Genomic DNA, 17570 nt, shown 5'->3' with positions numbered 1-17570 from the left:
AAACCTGTGAAAATTTGAGCTCAATAGGTTGTCGAAGTTGCGAGATAATAATGAAAGAAAAAACACCGTTGTCACACGAAGTTGTGTGCTTTTAGATGGTTGATTTCATGACCTCAAATTCTAAACTTGCGGTCTCGAAATCAAATTCGTGGAAAAATACTTCTTTCTCGAAAACTATGTCACTTCAGAGGGAGCCGTTTCTCACAATGTTTTATACTATCAACCTCTCCCCATTACTCATTACCAAGTAAAGCTTTATGCTAATAATTATTTTGAGTAATTACCAATAGTGTCCACTGCCTTTAAACCTTTAAACTCTGGTTGCATTGTGTGCTTTCAGATGTTTAAGAAAGACTGAAGCACAGGAACGTAGAGGAGTTACCTTTTCAACCTGCGCCCTGCTTTGGGAGAGATCACTGTCTACCTTCTCAAACTGCTGCTTAGCTGAGATGTAATTACCATGAGCTGCCCTGTAAGTGTCCTTAGTCTGCATTCAACAAAATGATGAAGAGATCACTAACACCATCAGTAAAACAAACTTTCACATCCTGTACAATCATTTTTAAAGGGAAGGTAGACGTTTGGTAATTCTATAAGACCAGTCTTCTCACTTGGTGTATCCCATCATGTGCATAAAATAACAAGCCTGTGAAAATTTGGGCTCAATCGGTCATCGAAGTTGCGAGAAAATTATGAAAGATAAAACACCCTTGTTGGATGAATTTGTGTGCTTTCAGATAGGAATAAAAGACTTCTAGCAAGAAGTCTTTTATTATTTTAGTGAGAAAATTACCTCTTTCTCAAAAACTACATTACATGTACTTCAGAGGGAGTTGTTTCCCGCAATGTTTTATACTATCAACAGCTCTGCAATGCTAGTTACCAAGTCAGTTTTTAAGTTAATTTTGTTTTGAGTAATTACCAAACGTGTACCTTCCCTTTAAAAGCAAAATATAACTTTGGTTTTTGGAACCGTTTGATTGTGGTCATCCTATATACAGGCATGCAACTGCCCTTTGAAGAAAAAAAAGAGGAAAATTTTCAAAGGCACAACGCAAGTGCGGAGCGAGGCAGCCGAAACGCCACGGGACATGAGACCCACAATGGTACCCTAGAAAATGTTGAGGTTTATTATGCTCCGAGGTGCATTGTTAACATGTACATTTTTTATATTTTTTTTTATCCGGAAACGCGGAAGAGTTGCATGCCTGTATATAAATGTATACGATAAAACTAAAATAGGATAACTCTCATTTCAAATTGTTTTTGTTTTGAAGGTTTTGTTTTTATAACTTATCGCCCAGTATCACAAGGCCAGGGGCGACCACTTTAAAATGAGGGCTACTGTACTGATCTGGGCTGTCAACCCAAACCAACTGCCATGCACCAGAGGCACGTTGCCAACTACTCCTGGGGCTGAACAGTGAAACAGGGTTACCCCCTTCACAGTCTGTAAGGTTTTTGGCATGGGTATCATCCACTAGGAGCCTGGCTGGTAGAGCAGAATGCACTACCTTCCCAACTTTACGAAGCAATCATGGTTAAGTGTCTTGCTTAAGGACCAAAGTGTCTGGGACTCGGACCCACACTCTGCTGATCAGAAACACCATAGCTAGAAAACGGTGCTCTTAAACTGCTAGGCAAGGAAACTTCCTACCTTCAGCTCCCCCCCCCCCCCCCCCGAGTTATTTTCACATCTTATAATTGTTTTCTTGTAGTCCCCTTACCAAGAGTGGCATGTAGCATTGTTAAGAGCAAACTTTCATAAACAAACTTTAAAAAAATTATACAAATTTCTCCAAAAACAAAAGACGCAAGAGTTTCATCACTGACCTGTTCCATCTTCTTGATAGATTTGTCTTTGGCCGCCTCCTTGCTCCGCGCATCTTGGAGGAGCTTCTTCCTCTCTTGTTTCAGGTCCGCTATGACCGTCTGCACTTCCTTAGTGACCTTAGTCGCTAGTCCGTCCGCGATAAGGTCATGCTGGTTCGCGATGCCTTGGAGCTCCTTCAAGATGTTCTTGAACGACGTCACCGTGGAAAATCTACAAGAAAGAAGAGAAAATAATCAAGAACGTTATGAGATAAATGCATCGTATCACTTTCATGTTATTTAATTATAAAATTAAAGGGTAGGCTGGGGTAGATTTCACAAAGAGTTAGGACCAGTCCCAACTTCGGACTAGTCCCAGGAGATATTTAAAACTTAAGGCTAGTCCCGAGTTGAGATGAGTACTTCGTCCTAACTCGAGATAAGACTAGTCTTAACTCTTTGTGAAATTAACCCCAGGGTTTCATTTAACTCTTTTAGATGTGTAACCCTCGAAGGGAAGTTTCGTTTCTTTAATCAAATAAACTCAAATGAAAGAATTAAAGACGAGTGGGACACAGAAAGTATCACTGTGTAGGGTTGTTTATTTGCCCTCATTGTAATTTGGAGGTTGAATCTGAGATCCATTTTTTACTCAATTGTCCATTATACAGTGCACTTAGGGAACAAATGCTTAACTTTGTGAGTGGAAATAATGCACATTTTCAGCTGTTTACTAACAGTGAAAAACTTGAATTTCTTATGAGTTCTACAGATGAATCTATTATTAAATGTGTTGCCAAATTCGTCTTTTTATTTATGAATTCAAAAGAAAAACATAATGTCTGATTGCCCCTGTTGACTTTACTTTTCTCCTGCCAATGTATATTAAAATAATTCAGGTTTAAAATGTTGATGTAACCCTCCCCGGGGTTAAGGGGTGTGTTCCAAGTTGAAATGAATGAATGAATTGTTAGATATTTCTGGTATTGAAACCAAGGATGCCTCATAACTGAACTTAATCACTGTAGCTCGAAAGCCTGTGAATAAGGAAACCTGTAAACAAGGGTGCTTGATGTGTGAACCAGAAAAAAAGGGTTATCCCCTACTCTTTCATGTTCTACGTTCGTGCACTATCAATCCTGGTACACAGGAAAAACGGCTTCCTCTGAAGTGCCATAGTTTTCGAGAAAGAAGTATTTTTCCACGAATTTGATTTCAAGACCTCAGATTTAGAACTTGAGGTCTCGAAATCAACCATCTAAACGCACACAACTTCGTGTGACAAGGGTGTTTTTTCTGTCATTATTATCTCGCAACTTCGATGACCGATTGAGCTCAAATTTTCACAGGTTAGTTCTTTTTTGCGTATATATATGTTGAGATACACCAACTGTGAAGGCTAGTCTTTGACAATTACCAATAGTGTCCACTGCCTTTAAGCATTTTGTTCCAAGGATACAAGTGTCATGACTGGGACTCGAATCCACACTCTGCTGATTAAAAACACCAGAGCTTGAGTCCGGTTTCCTTAACTGCTTGGCCGTGGTCCAGTGGTTAGACCGCCGAACTTGTAATCACAAGGTTGTGGGTGTGAATCCTACCAAGCTAACCGCTGATTTCAAAATGACTAGAATAGGTTCTGTCTTCTAGTTACTGAATCACAACTTCTCTCGATTTGTGTAATTCATAATCATAGACGTTAAACCAATGTTTGTATGGGAGAGATTGGCTGTTGCTTTCTCTGTGTTTATATCTCCTCGAGGGAGGTTGTAGAGTTCCCTTGATGGGAAGATCATCTAAATAAACAAACAAAAACAGACAACCCACACAATGACTAGAATAAATATTGTACTCTAGTTACTCAATCACAATTTCTTGATTTGTGGCAATTTATTATCATAGATGTAAAACCAATATGAGAGAGATTGGCTGTTGCCAGTTTGTTGTTTATATCCCCTTGTGGGGTTTTGCCGAATTTCCTTGACGGCAAAACCATCTAAACATACGAACAAACAAACATACAAACAAACACACAAACAAACACACAAACAGATGAAGTAAATATTGATTTAGTTTCTTACGGGACATCGTCATTTTTCTTCTCCTTTGGTTGAGAGCTCTTGATAAGCCTCCTGGAAAAAAAAGAACCAAAACAGAAATGAAACATTAGAGAAATGTGTAAATGGCAGAACAGAAAATATACCTGCTAAAAAAAGTGAGAAAGATACAGGCCTTAAAGACCCTGGACACTATTGGTAATTGTCATCATCTTCGTGCACGTAACGTTCGTTCGGCGTTTCAGATACACAGATGCACAACTGATTGGGTTTGAGGTGGGTAAAAAGACGTCTCGGTACTGCACGCCGTGTAATAGTCTATCCTACGGCAAACAACGCACTATCACACAGCCGCCGTGTAGTAAAACTAAGACATATCATGTGACGTGCTCTAAACCAATGAAAAGGCAGGATATTTGTAAGGGGTGTAATAATATAAAACGTTGTGAGAAACAGCTCCCTCTGAAGAATTGTAGTTTTTGAGAAAGAAGTAATTTTCCACTAAAACATTTGAATTTGATTTCGAGACCTCAGAATTAGAATTTTAGGTCCCGAAATCAAGCATATTCAAGCACAAAACTTCGTGTGACAAGGGTGTTTTTTCTCTCATTATTATCTCGGAACTTCGACGACCAATTGAGTTCAAATTTTCACAGATTTGTTATTTTGTGTATGTATACATGTTGAGATACAGTGTACACCAAGTGAGAAGACTGATCTTTGACAATTACCAAGGTGTCCAGTGTCTTCAAAGTACATGGAAGACGATTATTTTACGGAAATTAACTTTCACTCTTTCTTTCTTTCTTCAACTCTTTCAGTTTTACTTTCTTTTTTGACAAGTTAATCCACAGTAGCCCACTATCAAAACATGTCAGTAATAATTTGCCGCACGATAGAATCAGGAAATAACTCCTCATTGCTAAAATAATAACTACATTTTCAGAACAAATTTTTAGTATGCATGCTACATGTACATGGAAAAGCTCAGTGGTCAAAACTCACTAGACATGCTTGTAATGTAAGCCTACATGAACAGTGACATGAAAATTTTTCTTATTACGTATTGTTATCAATATAAACCACACAGGAAACTGACTGGGTAAATTTTGACTGGCACCCCGAACAAAGATATTGACAAAATAGGGACAACGCCAACATAGGGCTAGATAGCTCAGTTGGTAGAGTGCCGGCACATTAATCCGGAGGTCGTTGGTTCGAATCCCACTCTAGTCAATTCTTTGTTCAAAACTCAAAAATCAAATTATGTCTTTGAGAGATATTCGCCTAACATCATGAAGCCGGACGGCCACATCAAGGTTAGGATTATTCATGTATTCACAAGGTTTCTATTCTGAGTTCAGTAGGGAATCGATTCCAAAGTGAATGAGAATAGGAATAAAAGAGAACAGTGTAGTCACTCAGTCTTGTTTTTAAGACGGGCCATTTAAAACCTATAAAAGGCCATAAAAGTTAAAGGACCCTCACCTTCATCTTGGTCCCACAAACCTGCTGGTATTTTAACGGCCAGATAATACCTGGTCCTCACTCCTTTATTCCCTTTAATGTCTGTTGTAGTCCTTGCTCTATGCATAGAGCGAGGATGTACAAGTACGACACATGTACATGGCTGTACCATTGCTGTACCAACCCATTGAGGAAGATCTTTCATTAAACAAAAAAACATGTTTAGTGTACTGCCTTTTTGAAAAAGGAAGGACAGCCTTTTTTTTTTTTTTTTTTAATGGCCAGTGGCCAGTGTCTTTTTTATAGACAACTGCATGCACTGTTTTTCTAAGATTTATTTTATGTGTCTGAGATCGAATAGATGAATAAAGTACATATTAAATTTTAGTTTTTACCCATGTATTACACCGATGTGTGTTAGCAATGTCTGAGATTGTTAAAATGTTTTTTTTTTTTTGTTTTTTTTTTTTCAGCCACTATAAGGGAAGAGGGCAGGGATGCTAAACATGTTTTTATTTATTTATGGCCCTAGCCAATGTATCTCTACATGGACATGGACATTGTACATGCTGCATGTTGAGGCAATTTCTATCATCTTCACGCATGTGGATCCACACTGAGATCATATTCCTAATAACCCACAGCGGGCTGAACTTTGCAGCGAGTCGATTCTTAGCTAATCAAAGAATGATGTGCACTTTACCGAGTCTGGTAAATGAAGGACAGGATCAAAATTCTGTCCTCCATCTATCCATTTGTACTGATTCAATGTCAAAGGGTCTGTCGCCTACCGATACCGACTTAATGTACACTACCAATCAGCTGTTTCTTTACTAATTGAAAACCATTGGACAGTACAGCCTTTTGGTACAGAAAAAAAAAGTTCACAGATTTACAAATAGTTTACAGGGTTTACAGAAGGTAATGGTGAAAGACTTCTCTTGAAATATTATTTCTTGAAATGCTTTACTTTTTGAGAAAACATTGAAACAATATCAATTCTCGACAGCGAGAATTACAGATTTATTTTTAACACATGTCATGACACGGCGAAACGTGCGGAAACCAAGGCTGGGTTTCCCGTTATTTTCTCCCGACTCCGATGACCGCTTGAGCCTAAATTTTCACAGGTTTGTTTTTTTATATACAAGTTGTGATACACGAAGTGTGGGACTTGGACAATACTGTTTACCGAAAGTGTCCAATGGCTTTAAAATGGTCAACCAAAACTAACGGGAGTATTTTTTTTTTTACATTGATTTTCATAGGCATTACCAAACGCATACACCCTTAAATCAGCAGGATTTCAACTCAAGGGTTTTATTATTGATCACAAACTATGATTGTGTTTTTATAGTAAAGACAACAGCTCCAATCAGATGTGCACGTAATTTCGCTCAGATTAAAACAATACACCAGTGTGTCAGTCAGTGCAATATACTGACCATATGTTACCAGCCAATTTAATTACATGCACCACAGTTTTTCGTGGGAAACAAAAGAGTGCAAACTGTATACCCAACAGGCCCAATGAGGCTTATCGTAATACAGAAATAAAACCAAAGCACTAATTAGAGAAAAAAGACTGCACAAATGGAAATCCAATTACAAACTGAAATGATTCATTTATAAATGGAAATCTGATGATGTATAATCCAAGACAATTTAAAGACAGTGGACACTATTGGTAATTACTCAAAATAATTATTAGCATAAAAACAAACTTGGTAACGAGTAATGGGGAACTGTTGATAGTATAAAACATTGTGAGAATCGGCTCCCTCTGAAGTAACGTAGTTTTCGAGAAAAAAGAAAATTTCCACGAATTTGATTTCAAGACCTAAGATTCAGAATTTGAGGTCTCGAAATCAAGCATCTGAAAGTACACAACTTCATGTGACAAGGGTATTACTTGTTTTCATTATTATCTCACAACCGATTGAGCTCACAATGTTTTATACTATCAACAGCTCTCTCCATTGCTCGTTACCAAGTAAGGTTTTATGCTAAAAATAATTTTGAGTAATTACCAATAGTGTCCAGTGCCTTTAACCACACACTGTAGGTGTAACATAGTAATTGTATGCACATTTTATGTTCATTTGATTGCCCCAAACAGCTGCACTTCCGCTATATCCTGTTACTAAATAAATATGCAAGGGTACCGTGCATTTTTTTGTATATGTGTAACTAAGAAGGGATATTATTAGGGTTACCGTTTAATCTTCCACTAATCAAATTATAGGCTTGTGTAGATTTTCGCTACATTTTTATATGGGTGTGCACATCAGACTACCAGATGCAACCTCCGAATCTTAATCCAACATTCCGTTTGTATTTAGGTGAATATTGATTGTGGTTCTGTATGTCATTTAAAAATAATAGTCTATTTCCTTGTACAGTATTCATGAGAAATGCGACTGTGGATGAATTTCATTTAGGAAATGCTAAAAAGAATTAATGTAATATTATCCAAACATGCATACATTTAATACATGTACATGTAGTGAAACATCAGGGTTCAGCCCGCGGTGGTCGGTGCCGAACTTCCGAACAATGCGCGGCTACCATTTCTGCCTTTTTGGGGAGTCCATTCCTTTAGTGCATGTTTTGACACACAAAATGGCAGACAGGAGCTGCGCGTGTATACTGCACTGCGCATTGTGCATTTAAAGGTCTATATCTTGCGTAATACACCCGCATGCGTGTGTCAGCAACAGTATGAACTACAGCACGAGTTCATGAGTTTTGAGCAGGGGGCATGTAGTTTACTATCAACACAACCTTTGAAGGACTGTACCGATTTGGCGACAACAACAGCCAAGCAGGCAGTGAATTCCAGAGACTTTAACAGGGCTTAATTTTATAGAGCTGCAAAGCACACAAATTTGCTTAAGCATGAAATTTCTTCCCTGATAAAAACAGGATTACCAACCAAATATCCACGTGATTTTCAGGATAAGCAAACAACAGCTGAATACCAGTAACAAGCAGTTTGAAGCAAAAATAACTTTGGTTGGTAATCCTTTTTTTTTTATCAAGGAAGACATTTTATGCTAAGCAAATTGGGCCCAGGTTATTGTTAAAGCTACTTACTTCAATGATGTTGCATACTGAAGCTCAATCTGCTGTCGTTCTTTCACAAAATGGCAGTACTTATCAAGAAAATCTATTCCCTTTTCAGTGTGTTTTTCCAGCTGACTGTACTGGTCCTAAAAAGAAAAATACAGAAAAAAATATCAACAAAATATTTGGACAATCTCATCAACACCACTGGTACATGATCTTGAGCAATGTGTGCAAATTTATGTGCCAGTCGTAATTTATGAAAAACAAGAGGCCAGGCACTAGACGTAACATGTGTATAATGCATTTAGCACTTCGCTGCTGGTGCCCTACATCATAGCGCAAGTCTACCCCTGTTCTTTAGGACAAAATGTAGGCCAAGCTATTCTTTTTTATGTGTATATAAAAAAGTGTACAAATTACAGTAATTTGTTCCTGTAAAATTGCAAATGTTTATTTGCTGGGTAGAGCTGCTAGGGCTAGAATTTTGGGGGAAATTTACCCCTTTGCTGTAAATTTTAGAGAAAGAGGTAATTTTCGCCAGCAAATTTGAGTCTGAGAAAGGCTTCAGGCATAAAGGCTTACTCACACATCTGAAAGCAAAACATTCTATGCAACAAAGGTGTGTGTTTTTTTTCCTTCATTAGGCTGAGTAAAAAAAGAAACATGTTTAGCGTCCCCGCCCGCTTCCTTTTTAGAGGCCGCCTCCTTTTTTATTTTATTTTATATTTTATTTTGTTATGCAAATTTTTTTAATTTATTTATTTATATGACTTTTTGTATTTATTTTATGTTTTATGAAAAAAAAGGTTATTTTAAACGATCTAAGCTAAAACAATCTGAATGTCTTGTCTGACCTCTTGACCAAAATGTTTCATTTATGTATTGTGTGTTTGAGCAGTAGAAAAAAACAATGGATATTTGACATTTTAAAAAGAATGGCGGCCATCTTGAAATAAAAATAATAAATAAAAAGCCCCTCCTTCCTTTTTTTGAGAAACCCAGATGCCAAACATGTTTTTTTTATTACTCGGCCTTATATTCTTGCACTTTTGATGACCAATTGAGCCCAAGTTTTCACAGGTTTGTTATTTTATGCATACAGTTTGTTGTGTTACACCAAGTGAGGAAACTGGTCTTTGACAAAAAAAATTACCAAAGAAATACCGTGCCTTTAAGCATTTTAGTCAGCAAGAAATCTGCACAAAATATAAGTCAGCTGTAAATTATAATATACCAATGGCTGCACCAAACATGCAGACATAATTCTCACGATCAAAGGGTCAAGTAAAATGTCATCGTAAAACTGTCCATAAATAACACTGCGGTGACATTCTTGCACAAATCAGAAAAATTTATGTGGATTTACCGGCACTGCCAGTGATGTGTGGTTTGTACACACGATGTCTACTTCTATCGAATTCTTACTGGTTCAGCAGGGGTCGAAATTAAGTGTATTTTCATGGTAGTCAGCAGGGCTAGTAACCAATAATTTTTAGTAGCCCTGATGAGATTTTGGTAGCCCGAAAGACACATTATGTCTCGCGTCACGGCTCAAACTTTACAATACACCATAGCACAGTTCTTTATTGTTTGTAATGATGATTTTTGCATTGTTTTTCCACTAGCCCGTCGGGCTATCAAACTGGAAAAATCAGTAGCCCGGCTGTAAATCTGGTAGTCTCGGGCTAGCGGGCTAGTGGCAATTTCGACCCCTGTTCAGGATGATGTGTTGACAGTGAATGATTAAAGACATCAGCGAAACACTCAACTTCCAATTCTCAGAATCGCACTGGGAATGTTTGTCTTCAAGGAGATGAACTAACTTCCATTATCAATATTTCATTTCATTTATTAATTCTGGGTGTGAAGCGAAATTAATCACTGTAAATGGACAAACTTCTTTTAGTTCTAAAGTTCTTTTAGTTAAACCCAAGTATGCAGGTTGTAAATAACATTCACTAAACAGTACACGTTGACAGACGTACATGTGTACTCGAAATATGTCTGTGGTATCTTTGTTTACATTTTTGACATTTACTGTCACATATCAAATGTACTGAACATTGTTTGTACATGTGAGAACAGAGACCCATCTAACATGTCTACTGACGTATGTTTCTGGTTCACATACATGTAGCAGGCACCCTTATATCATGGGTTTCCTCAGTCTTACAAAAGTTGCAAGAAACAATGATTAAGTTCAACTATGAGACATCTTTCATTTCATCACCAGAAATTACTAATAACAAATAATGACTGATTTTATCTCAAAATACAACTGAATCAATAAAAACAATTCCCACTTTTAAAAATTTGATACACAATTTACAGGAAACGATCTCGTCTACAATTTTTGCATAGCAAAATATTTATATTGGACTTGTTTTGTGCACATTGAATGCTAACATTGGGTGTCAAATTTGTGATTTTTGAGAAGCAACTGATAATTTTTGTGCCCGCATTTTTCTACAGAAATCGTTCACCGATTCAATAGATGTTTGTTTACACACAATAAAACCCTTGTGTGGTAAATATTATTAAATACCGCTGACTGCTACTTGTAACAAAAACCTGTTTATCTACTCGGATTTGAGGAAGGAAATGGGAAAAGTGAATAGTACAGCTGCAAACATTAGGGAGGAATTTCTCTTTAAGATCAGCTGCAGAGAGGAGAGCCTCTAGACAAGAACTGTGTTTCTTTTAGGCAATCCTTCGGGCTGCAGCTGTTTCTTTTTCCTTCTGGTATTTAAATTGCTCATTGCTGTATTTTAAAACATTTTTAAATCTAATTAATGTGCATTATTGTACTTTGTATCCACCCGAGAAATTAACTAAATATAAATATAAATATAAATAAAAAAACTACAGAGCTCCTGCAAATATTAGGGAGGAATTTCTCTATAGAAGCAACGAGGCAACAGACCAATCGGTGGAGTTCGTGACAACGCTCTTTAGCATACTCCATGTCCCCCTTTCGGGATTGACATTCAGGGGGAGCCAGAGGGCAAACAAAAGGGTACATAATGCAGGGCCTGAAGCAATGATCTCAGTGTCGGGCCAGTAAACTCAAGACAGGACAAGTCTGGTGGTCTTGGGGTTGGGTTTTTTTCCACTTCAACATCTTTGTCTCAAAAAAGTGATGATCAAATGTTGAGTTTGAGTCTCACAAATATCGTTCAATCCTGCTGAGTATACATTTTGTAACTCATAACAGAAGAGGAAAAGCTTTTCTTTGTGTTTTGTTCAAATGAAACAGTTTAGACAATAAAACTGTGTTCTCATTTTGATTCTAGTCTCTTCTCATTTTGACTCTGGTCTTGTAACTGCAATCCCGGTCCAGTAAAGATTCTGAGCTACAAGTCCGACAGTCTTGTGGATTTTCCACCAAAATTTGAGCCGAGGCGAGGCCTGATAGTTACTTCACGGAGACAACGAGGGCAATTGCCTCCGCGACCCCTGCTCAATGCCTTGGTGCCCTTGAAATGCTCCAGTAGAAATTTACAATTTCCTCATTGTCATACACTGTAGGGTGCCCTTTACAGAGGAGAAAATGCCTTACCCTTGCCTTTAAAAAAAAATGAAGCATACAACCCTGTCATTACATGTATACACATCATACACAAAAATGCTACAGTGTAAATTTTCGTACACAGACGACAATAAATCTACGGTACATTCATGTACACTGTGGCGAGTCTGAATGAGCTCCATGTATTTCCATAGCCCGTCTTCATCACTCCGTTACTCCAAAGCATGCATGAAAACAAAGACTGTCAGTACGGAATGAATCACTAGCGGGCATACATTAGGATGAGCTAGTGTACCATAGAGCTCTAAGGAGTGAACCCACTCAGACCACAGTATTAAATCCGACAACATTGTGTGTCAGGAATAATGAACTTGGATTTAACACAATGGCGTAATTTAAAGGAACATGTTGCCTTGGATCGGACGAGTTGGTCTACAAAAAGCGCTGGAAACCGTTTGTTGTGCAATGCATATATGGTTAGAAAGATGTTTTAAAGTAGAATATAATGATCCACACAAGTATTGCTCAAAATTGCATGGTTTATCTTTTACGTCGCAAACTAACACAATCGGCCATTTATGGGAGTAAACCATTCGACTCCCATAAATGGCCGACCGTGTTAGTCGACGAGGTAAAACCACGCAATTTCGAGGCATGTTTGTGTGGATCATTGTATTCTACTTATACAACATCTTTCTACCCATATCCATTATATAGCAAACGGTTACAGAACGCTTTTCAAAGACCAACTCGACAGATCCAAGGCAACATGTTCCTTAAAGAACTCAAAAGAAGACGGAGATTGTTTTTTCTACGTACACTGTCAATGTTGGAGGTTTTGTGAATCAAAATGTTCTCACTTATAATATTATGCCTACATTTATAATGAGGAAAACCTCAGATTTATGACAATTTAAATGATTTTATGTCCACAAATCCCAATTTCAGATTGAATACAAACACATTCCAGTAAGTTTTAGGGGGATGAAGACACCTTTAAGCAACTGGAGGTTTGGACCCAATTTCATAAAGCTGTTAAGCAGAAAATAGCAAATCTCTTTGCTAAGCATAAATGGGGTAGGGCACCAGTTGCAGCAATGTAAACTTTATGCAATGTTGGCGGGGGAACAGCTTCTCTTACGCAAGATTTCACTGTGCTTAGCAATTTTTTTTTCTGCTTACAGGCAGTTATGAAATCCGGCCCGTGCAAGAAAATGTCATGTATTATGAGGAACAAATGACAAAGAATTTGTTGGCATCATTGACACTTTTTCTTGGCAACAACATTGCTTGTCGGGTAAAAGACTTACTGTTTTGGCATAATTTAACAAGGAACTGGAAGGATAGTACACATTATCACAAATCTTGTTGGCAGAAAATTAATCTGTAACATTCAATGCATTGGTATCAATGTTGTATAGAAAACCACAAGGAAAGTAAATTGAGAACATGTTCTGCATTGCACTTGCATATAAAATGTATTTTTTATGTTTCTTTCATGAAAATGTGTGTACATTCATCTGCCTATTGAATCTACAGTCCAGTCTCTTTTCTTGCATGCTTGTGACCAGGGCCCAATTTCATGGCTCTGCTTAAGACAGAATTCTGCGCTTACAGTGCGATCATCATTCTCCGCTTACACGGCAAGCGCCAAAATTCTGCGCTAGCCTTGTGAGCTTAGAATGCCTCGTAACATGAAATACACACGGGCACACGCCAACATTCCCTGTGAAATAGGCTTGACGAAAGCGCAGAATTCCCTGCTTCCGTAAGCGCTGTTTTGGTAAGCGCGGGGCACCAGTCGCGACCTTGTGGAATTTTGGCTGGTGACCTGTCTCTGATTCATGAATAAGTTTTTTCTGTTCTTTTTGCAAGCTTTAGTGGTTACAGACTTTATGAAATTGGGTCATGAAATTGCAGGCCTGTATGCTTCATTTTTGAAAAGGCAAGGGCACCAAGGCATTTTCTCTTTGGCAAAGGGCACCCTATGAGGAAATTGTAAATTTCTACTAGAGCATTTCAAGGGCACCAAGGCGATGGCAAGGGGCAAAGGAGGCAATCGCCTCCGTTGCCTCCGTGAAGTATCAGGCCTGAAATTGTGTGCTGATTACATGTATGTGAAACTCTTTAAAGGGTCGCTCTGATTGCATAAAACATAAGCTTGCACGTACAGCATGCACAGACTTCCACTTGTGGAAGTGACCTGAATACAAGAAACATCCACAGAGTGTTGAAAAAGGATATCCTGGTTTTCACCATGAAGTTAACCTAACGCACAGGTATTGTTTAAATACACATAGTATGACCTACAGGAATTACTCAAAACCTGTACCAACTACCAAGGACATGGCAAGTAGCCTGTACACCTTACAGTATGCACACTTTGTGTATACAATAAATAGTGAATGTATTTAGGTTGGTTCATATGACGCTATTTAGGTGTTTTGTAGCCTACATACATGGTATTGTAAGGCATCAATACATAGCGCCACTAAATCAAGAAAGCAGCGCGCATTAGATTGGGTATACAAACAATTTGATACACTTCTTGAACTTGCATAATATCATTCAGATTCAGATTCTCTGATGGAGATTGTGAGTGTGTGCCAGCACTGAATTTAAGCATATTGGACTTGTTGCAGACTATAGCCCTACACTATGGGGGTGACAGGTCTTTTTCTTCAGCCGCGCCATGCATCTGGAACTCTCTGCCACTTAATCTTCGATCTTGTCTTTGAACCGCAAAATTCAAGTCTCTTCTCAAAACTTATCTTATGTCACAGGTTTTCAATGACTAATTTTGTTGCGTCTGTTTTTCTTTGTGTTGTGTTTTGTTTTTGTTTTGTTTTTGGTTTTACTGCGCCTTGAACACCCAGCAGGGTGGATATGTGCGCATTACAAGTCTTATTATTATTATTACACTGTATGCGCAAGACCGCAATTCAATAGAGGTCCTTTGCTTATTTTTTTAGCATGGTTGAAACAAGGGACCTTGGACGGTGAACACAAATTTTTGTCCTTTTTACACGAGGTACATTTTGTAAAGTTTTACAACCATGCTTCAATTTAACAAGGGACCCTTGCTATAATTGCTCTCGTGTGAAAGGGGCTTTTATAAAATGCATATGGGTAGAAAGATGTTGTAAAAGTAGAATACAATGATCCACACAAACATGCCTCGAAATTGCGTGGTTTTCCTTTTACCTTGTCGACTAACACGTCGGCCATTTATGGGGGTCAAAATTTTGACTCCCATAAATGGCCGACCATGTTAGTTCACACAGTAGAAGGAAAACCACGCAATTTCGAGGCAAACTTGTGTGGATCATTGTATTCTACTTTTAAAACATCTTTTCAACCATATGCATTTTATAAAAAACGGTTACAAACGCTTTTGTTTTGACCAACTCGTCCGATCCAAGGCAACGTGTTCCTTTAAGGTACATTGTACTCAGAAGATTAGGACCATTCTGAATTACATTTATCAATGCTTTGCAATTGTTAAGTTTTGTCCCCTACTATTTGTGACCCAGATTTGTTTTTTCCCATAAAGAAAATAATTTGTATGTTTTTTTTCTTTAACCTAAACTGAAATAAAATTTATGTTTATTTCTTTAACCCAACCAACCAGAATTCAACTTATCTTTATAGTTTTGAATGACTCCCTAAATTAAACAAGTTTTTATATCATAACGGAACAGAAACTGTGCAATGTAATATATGTAAAGTTAGTGGAATACTAAAATCACTTTTGTACTGAATGGAAACCGCATAAAAACTGTAACATCACTCTTTTTACAAAAACGCATACGCACATGTAGTATCAAGCTTTGGTAATGTAGGAAACTGCCCCCTCCCTGAATATAAAAACACGAACAATATGAGATTATTATTGATTAAACATCACATATCTAATTATTTTGATGAATAAACAACACAGAAATAAAATTGTTAGTGAACAATTTGGACACTCTTTCCGAAAATTTTGGCTTAAACCTTGCCTCAAGATCTTCCCTACTAGAAACTACCCCTCGATTAAAAAGCCAAGTACCCTCTTATGTATGAGTTACCGGTACATTATAAATTGTATGTAGTATGACTAGTCTTCAGCCACCAGCTGATACTACGTCAATATTTTGAGGTAGTCCCTCAGTTACGGCATTCCTGTCCGGTAATTGATGGGTGACGCATCGTGTGCGATAATAATGGTTATACTACAAGTACTGTACGTAGAAACACTGGAAAGTCAGTCTCAGTCGTACCATATGAACTTGTGGGTGATGAGTCGCAGTGTATGATTCTGAGTGTGAGATTAAACATGTACTGCATTGCATGGCAAAAGGCTTAAGTACTTATTGTCTGCCGCGATACAAAACATAATTTATTAGGTATGAATCTAGATACAGGATTGGTAATGACGATAAAAACAACAGGGCCCAATTTCATAGAGCTGCTAAGCACAAAAAATTGCTAAGCATGAAATTTTTTCCTTGAGGAAAAACAGGATTACCGACCAATTTTCCACGTGCTTTCCAGGATTTGCAAACAACAGCTGAACACCAGTAACAAGCAATAGGCCTATGCAGCAAATGGAAATTTGGTTGGTGATCCTGTTTTTATCAAGGAAGAAATTTCATGCTTAACAAAACTGTTGTGCTAAGCAGCTCTATGAAATTGGGCCCAGTTCAGTTTGAAAGCTCACATACTGATATAAATATTAATACTACATGTAACAGGGCCTACATAATTGCGTAAAACACTGTGCAGAAAAGTCAGTCCGTCGTACCGTATTAAAACCTGTAAGCAATGAGTCGTACCGTACTGTATGAACCTGTAATGAGTGTCATTAAACATGTATTGCATTGCATGGCAATATGCATACATGTTTTCTGCATGTACAAATCATAATTTATTTAAAGGTATGACACAGTATTGGTAATTAAAAAAAATTATAATTGCTCTGTTTCAGTGTGAAAGCTTTTGTTTATAAAGTTAATACTACATTTTCAAAGGTGAGCCGAACAAATTGTAAAAAGCCAGACTTCACTGAATGTTTACATAAAATAAATAGTGTAGGAATGAAATGTACATTATATTCAATATTGTTTTATGTCTGTGTGTATAAATGTCCCCACACTAGATCCCTGCCATTTGAAATGAGTGTCAAAACAATTGGTCTACCGCTCACTCTGAAACACTGAAAATTCTATTATCAAAACTTCTGAACAATGTGGACAATAAAACCTTGTCCCCCGTGACACTATACATTACAAGTGCGTATTTGTGTACCTTGACTCTTTTTGAAAATTGGCATGCAGGAAACGATAATTTTGGAAACAACGCTACAAAGCGTCCAATAGTTATCCAGACTGGACGGGTCTACCCAATGTTTGTTTTTAAGAATTGAAAGCAGTCTATACATACATGTACATGGCAAGACAAAGAAAGTCACGGGAGGTGGGTTCCACCAATTATTTAGAATCTGCGTTTTGAAAATTTGTTTGTAGTATCCCGCACATCAAATCACAATGTTTATTGCGATTTGATTGTTTGTGGTGTCTATAGCCATCTTTTTTCCTTTTCCCTATAATGTGGTTGGACATTTTGACCGCAGCAAACAACCGCTGGGTAAAAAC

At 37.7% G+C, this 17570-nt stretch overlaps 1 protein-coding gene and 1 non-coding gene across 2 annotated transcripts in view; one reads left to right on the top strand and one right to left on the bottom strand.

Annotated features, from left to right (window-relative positions):
* Positions 1-17570, bottom strand: part of LOC139947985 (formin-binding protein 1-like) — a 43835-nt gene that overhangs the window by 20372 nt on the left and 5893 nt on the right. The window contains exons 2-5 of the mRNA XM_071945926.1: positions 8433-8548; positions 3894-3944; positions 1834-2044; positions 383-487 (exon numbers count right to left, since the gene is read on the bottom strand). Coding sequence (XP_071802027.1) covers positions 383-487; positions 1834-2044; positions 3894-3944; positions 8433-8548 — 483 coding nt within the window. The remainder of the gene's footprint in view (positions 1-382; positions 488-1833; positions 2045-3893; positions 3945-8432; positions 8549-17570) is intronic.
* Trnan-auu (transfer RNA asparagine (anticodon AUU)) lies at positions 5033-5105 on the top strand. The gene has a single exon. It is a non-coding gene; the product is annotated as a tRNA-Asn (tRNA).

Source organism: Asterias amurensis, chromosome 15, assembly GCF_032118995.1.
Source record: "Asterias amurensis chromosome 15, ASM3211899v1".
Lineage (NCBI taxonomy): Eukaryota > Metazoa > Echinodermata > Asteroidea > Forcipulatida > Asteriidae > Asterias > Asterias amurensis.
Note: the sequence above shows the minus strand (reverse complement) of the source record. Positions and strands in the feature narration are given on the sequence as shown.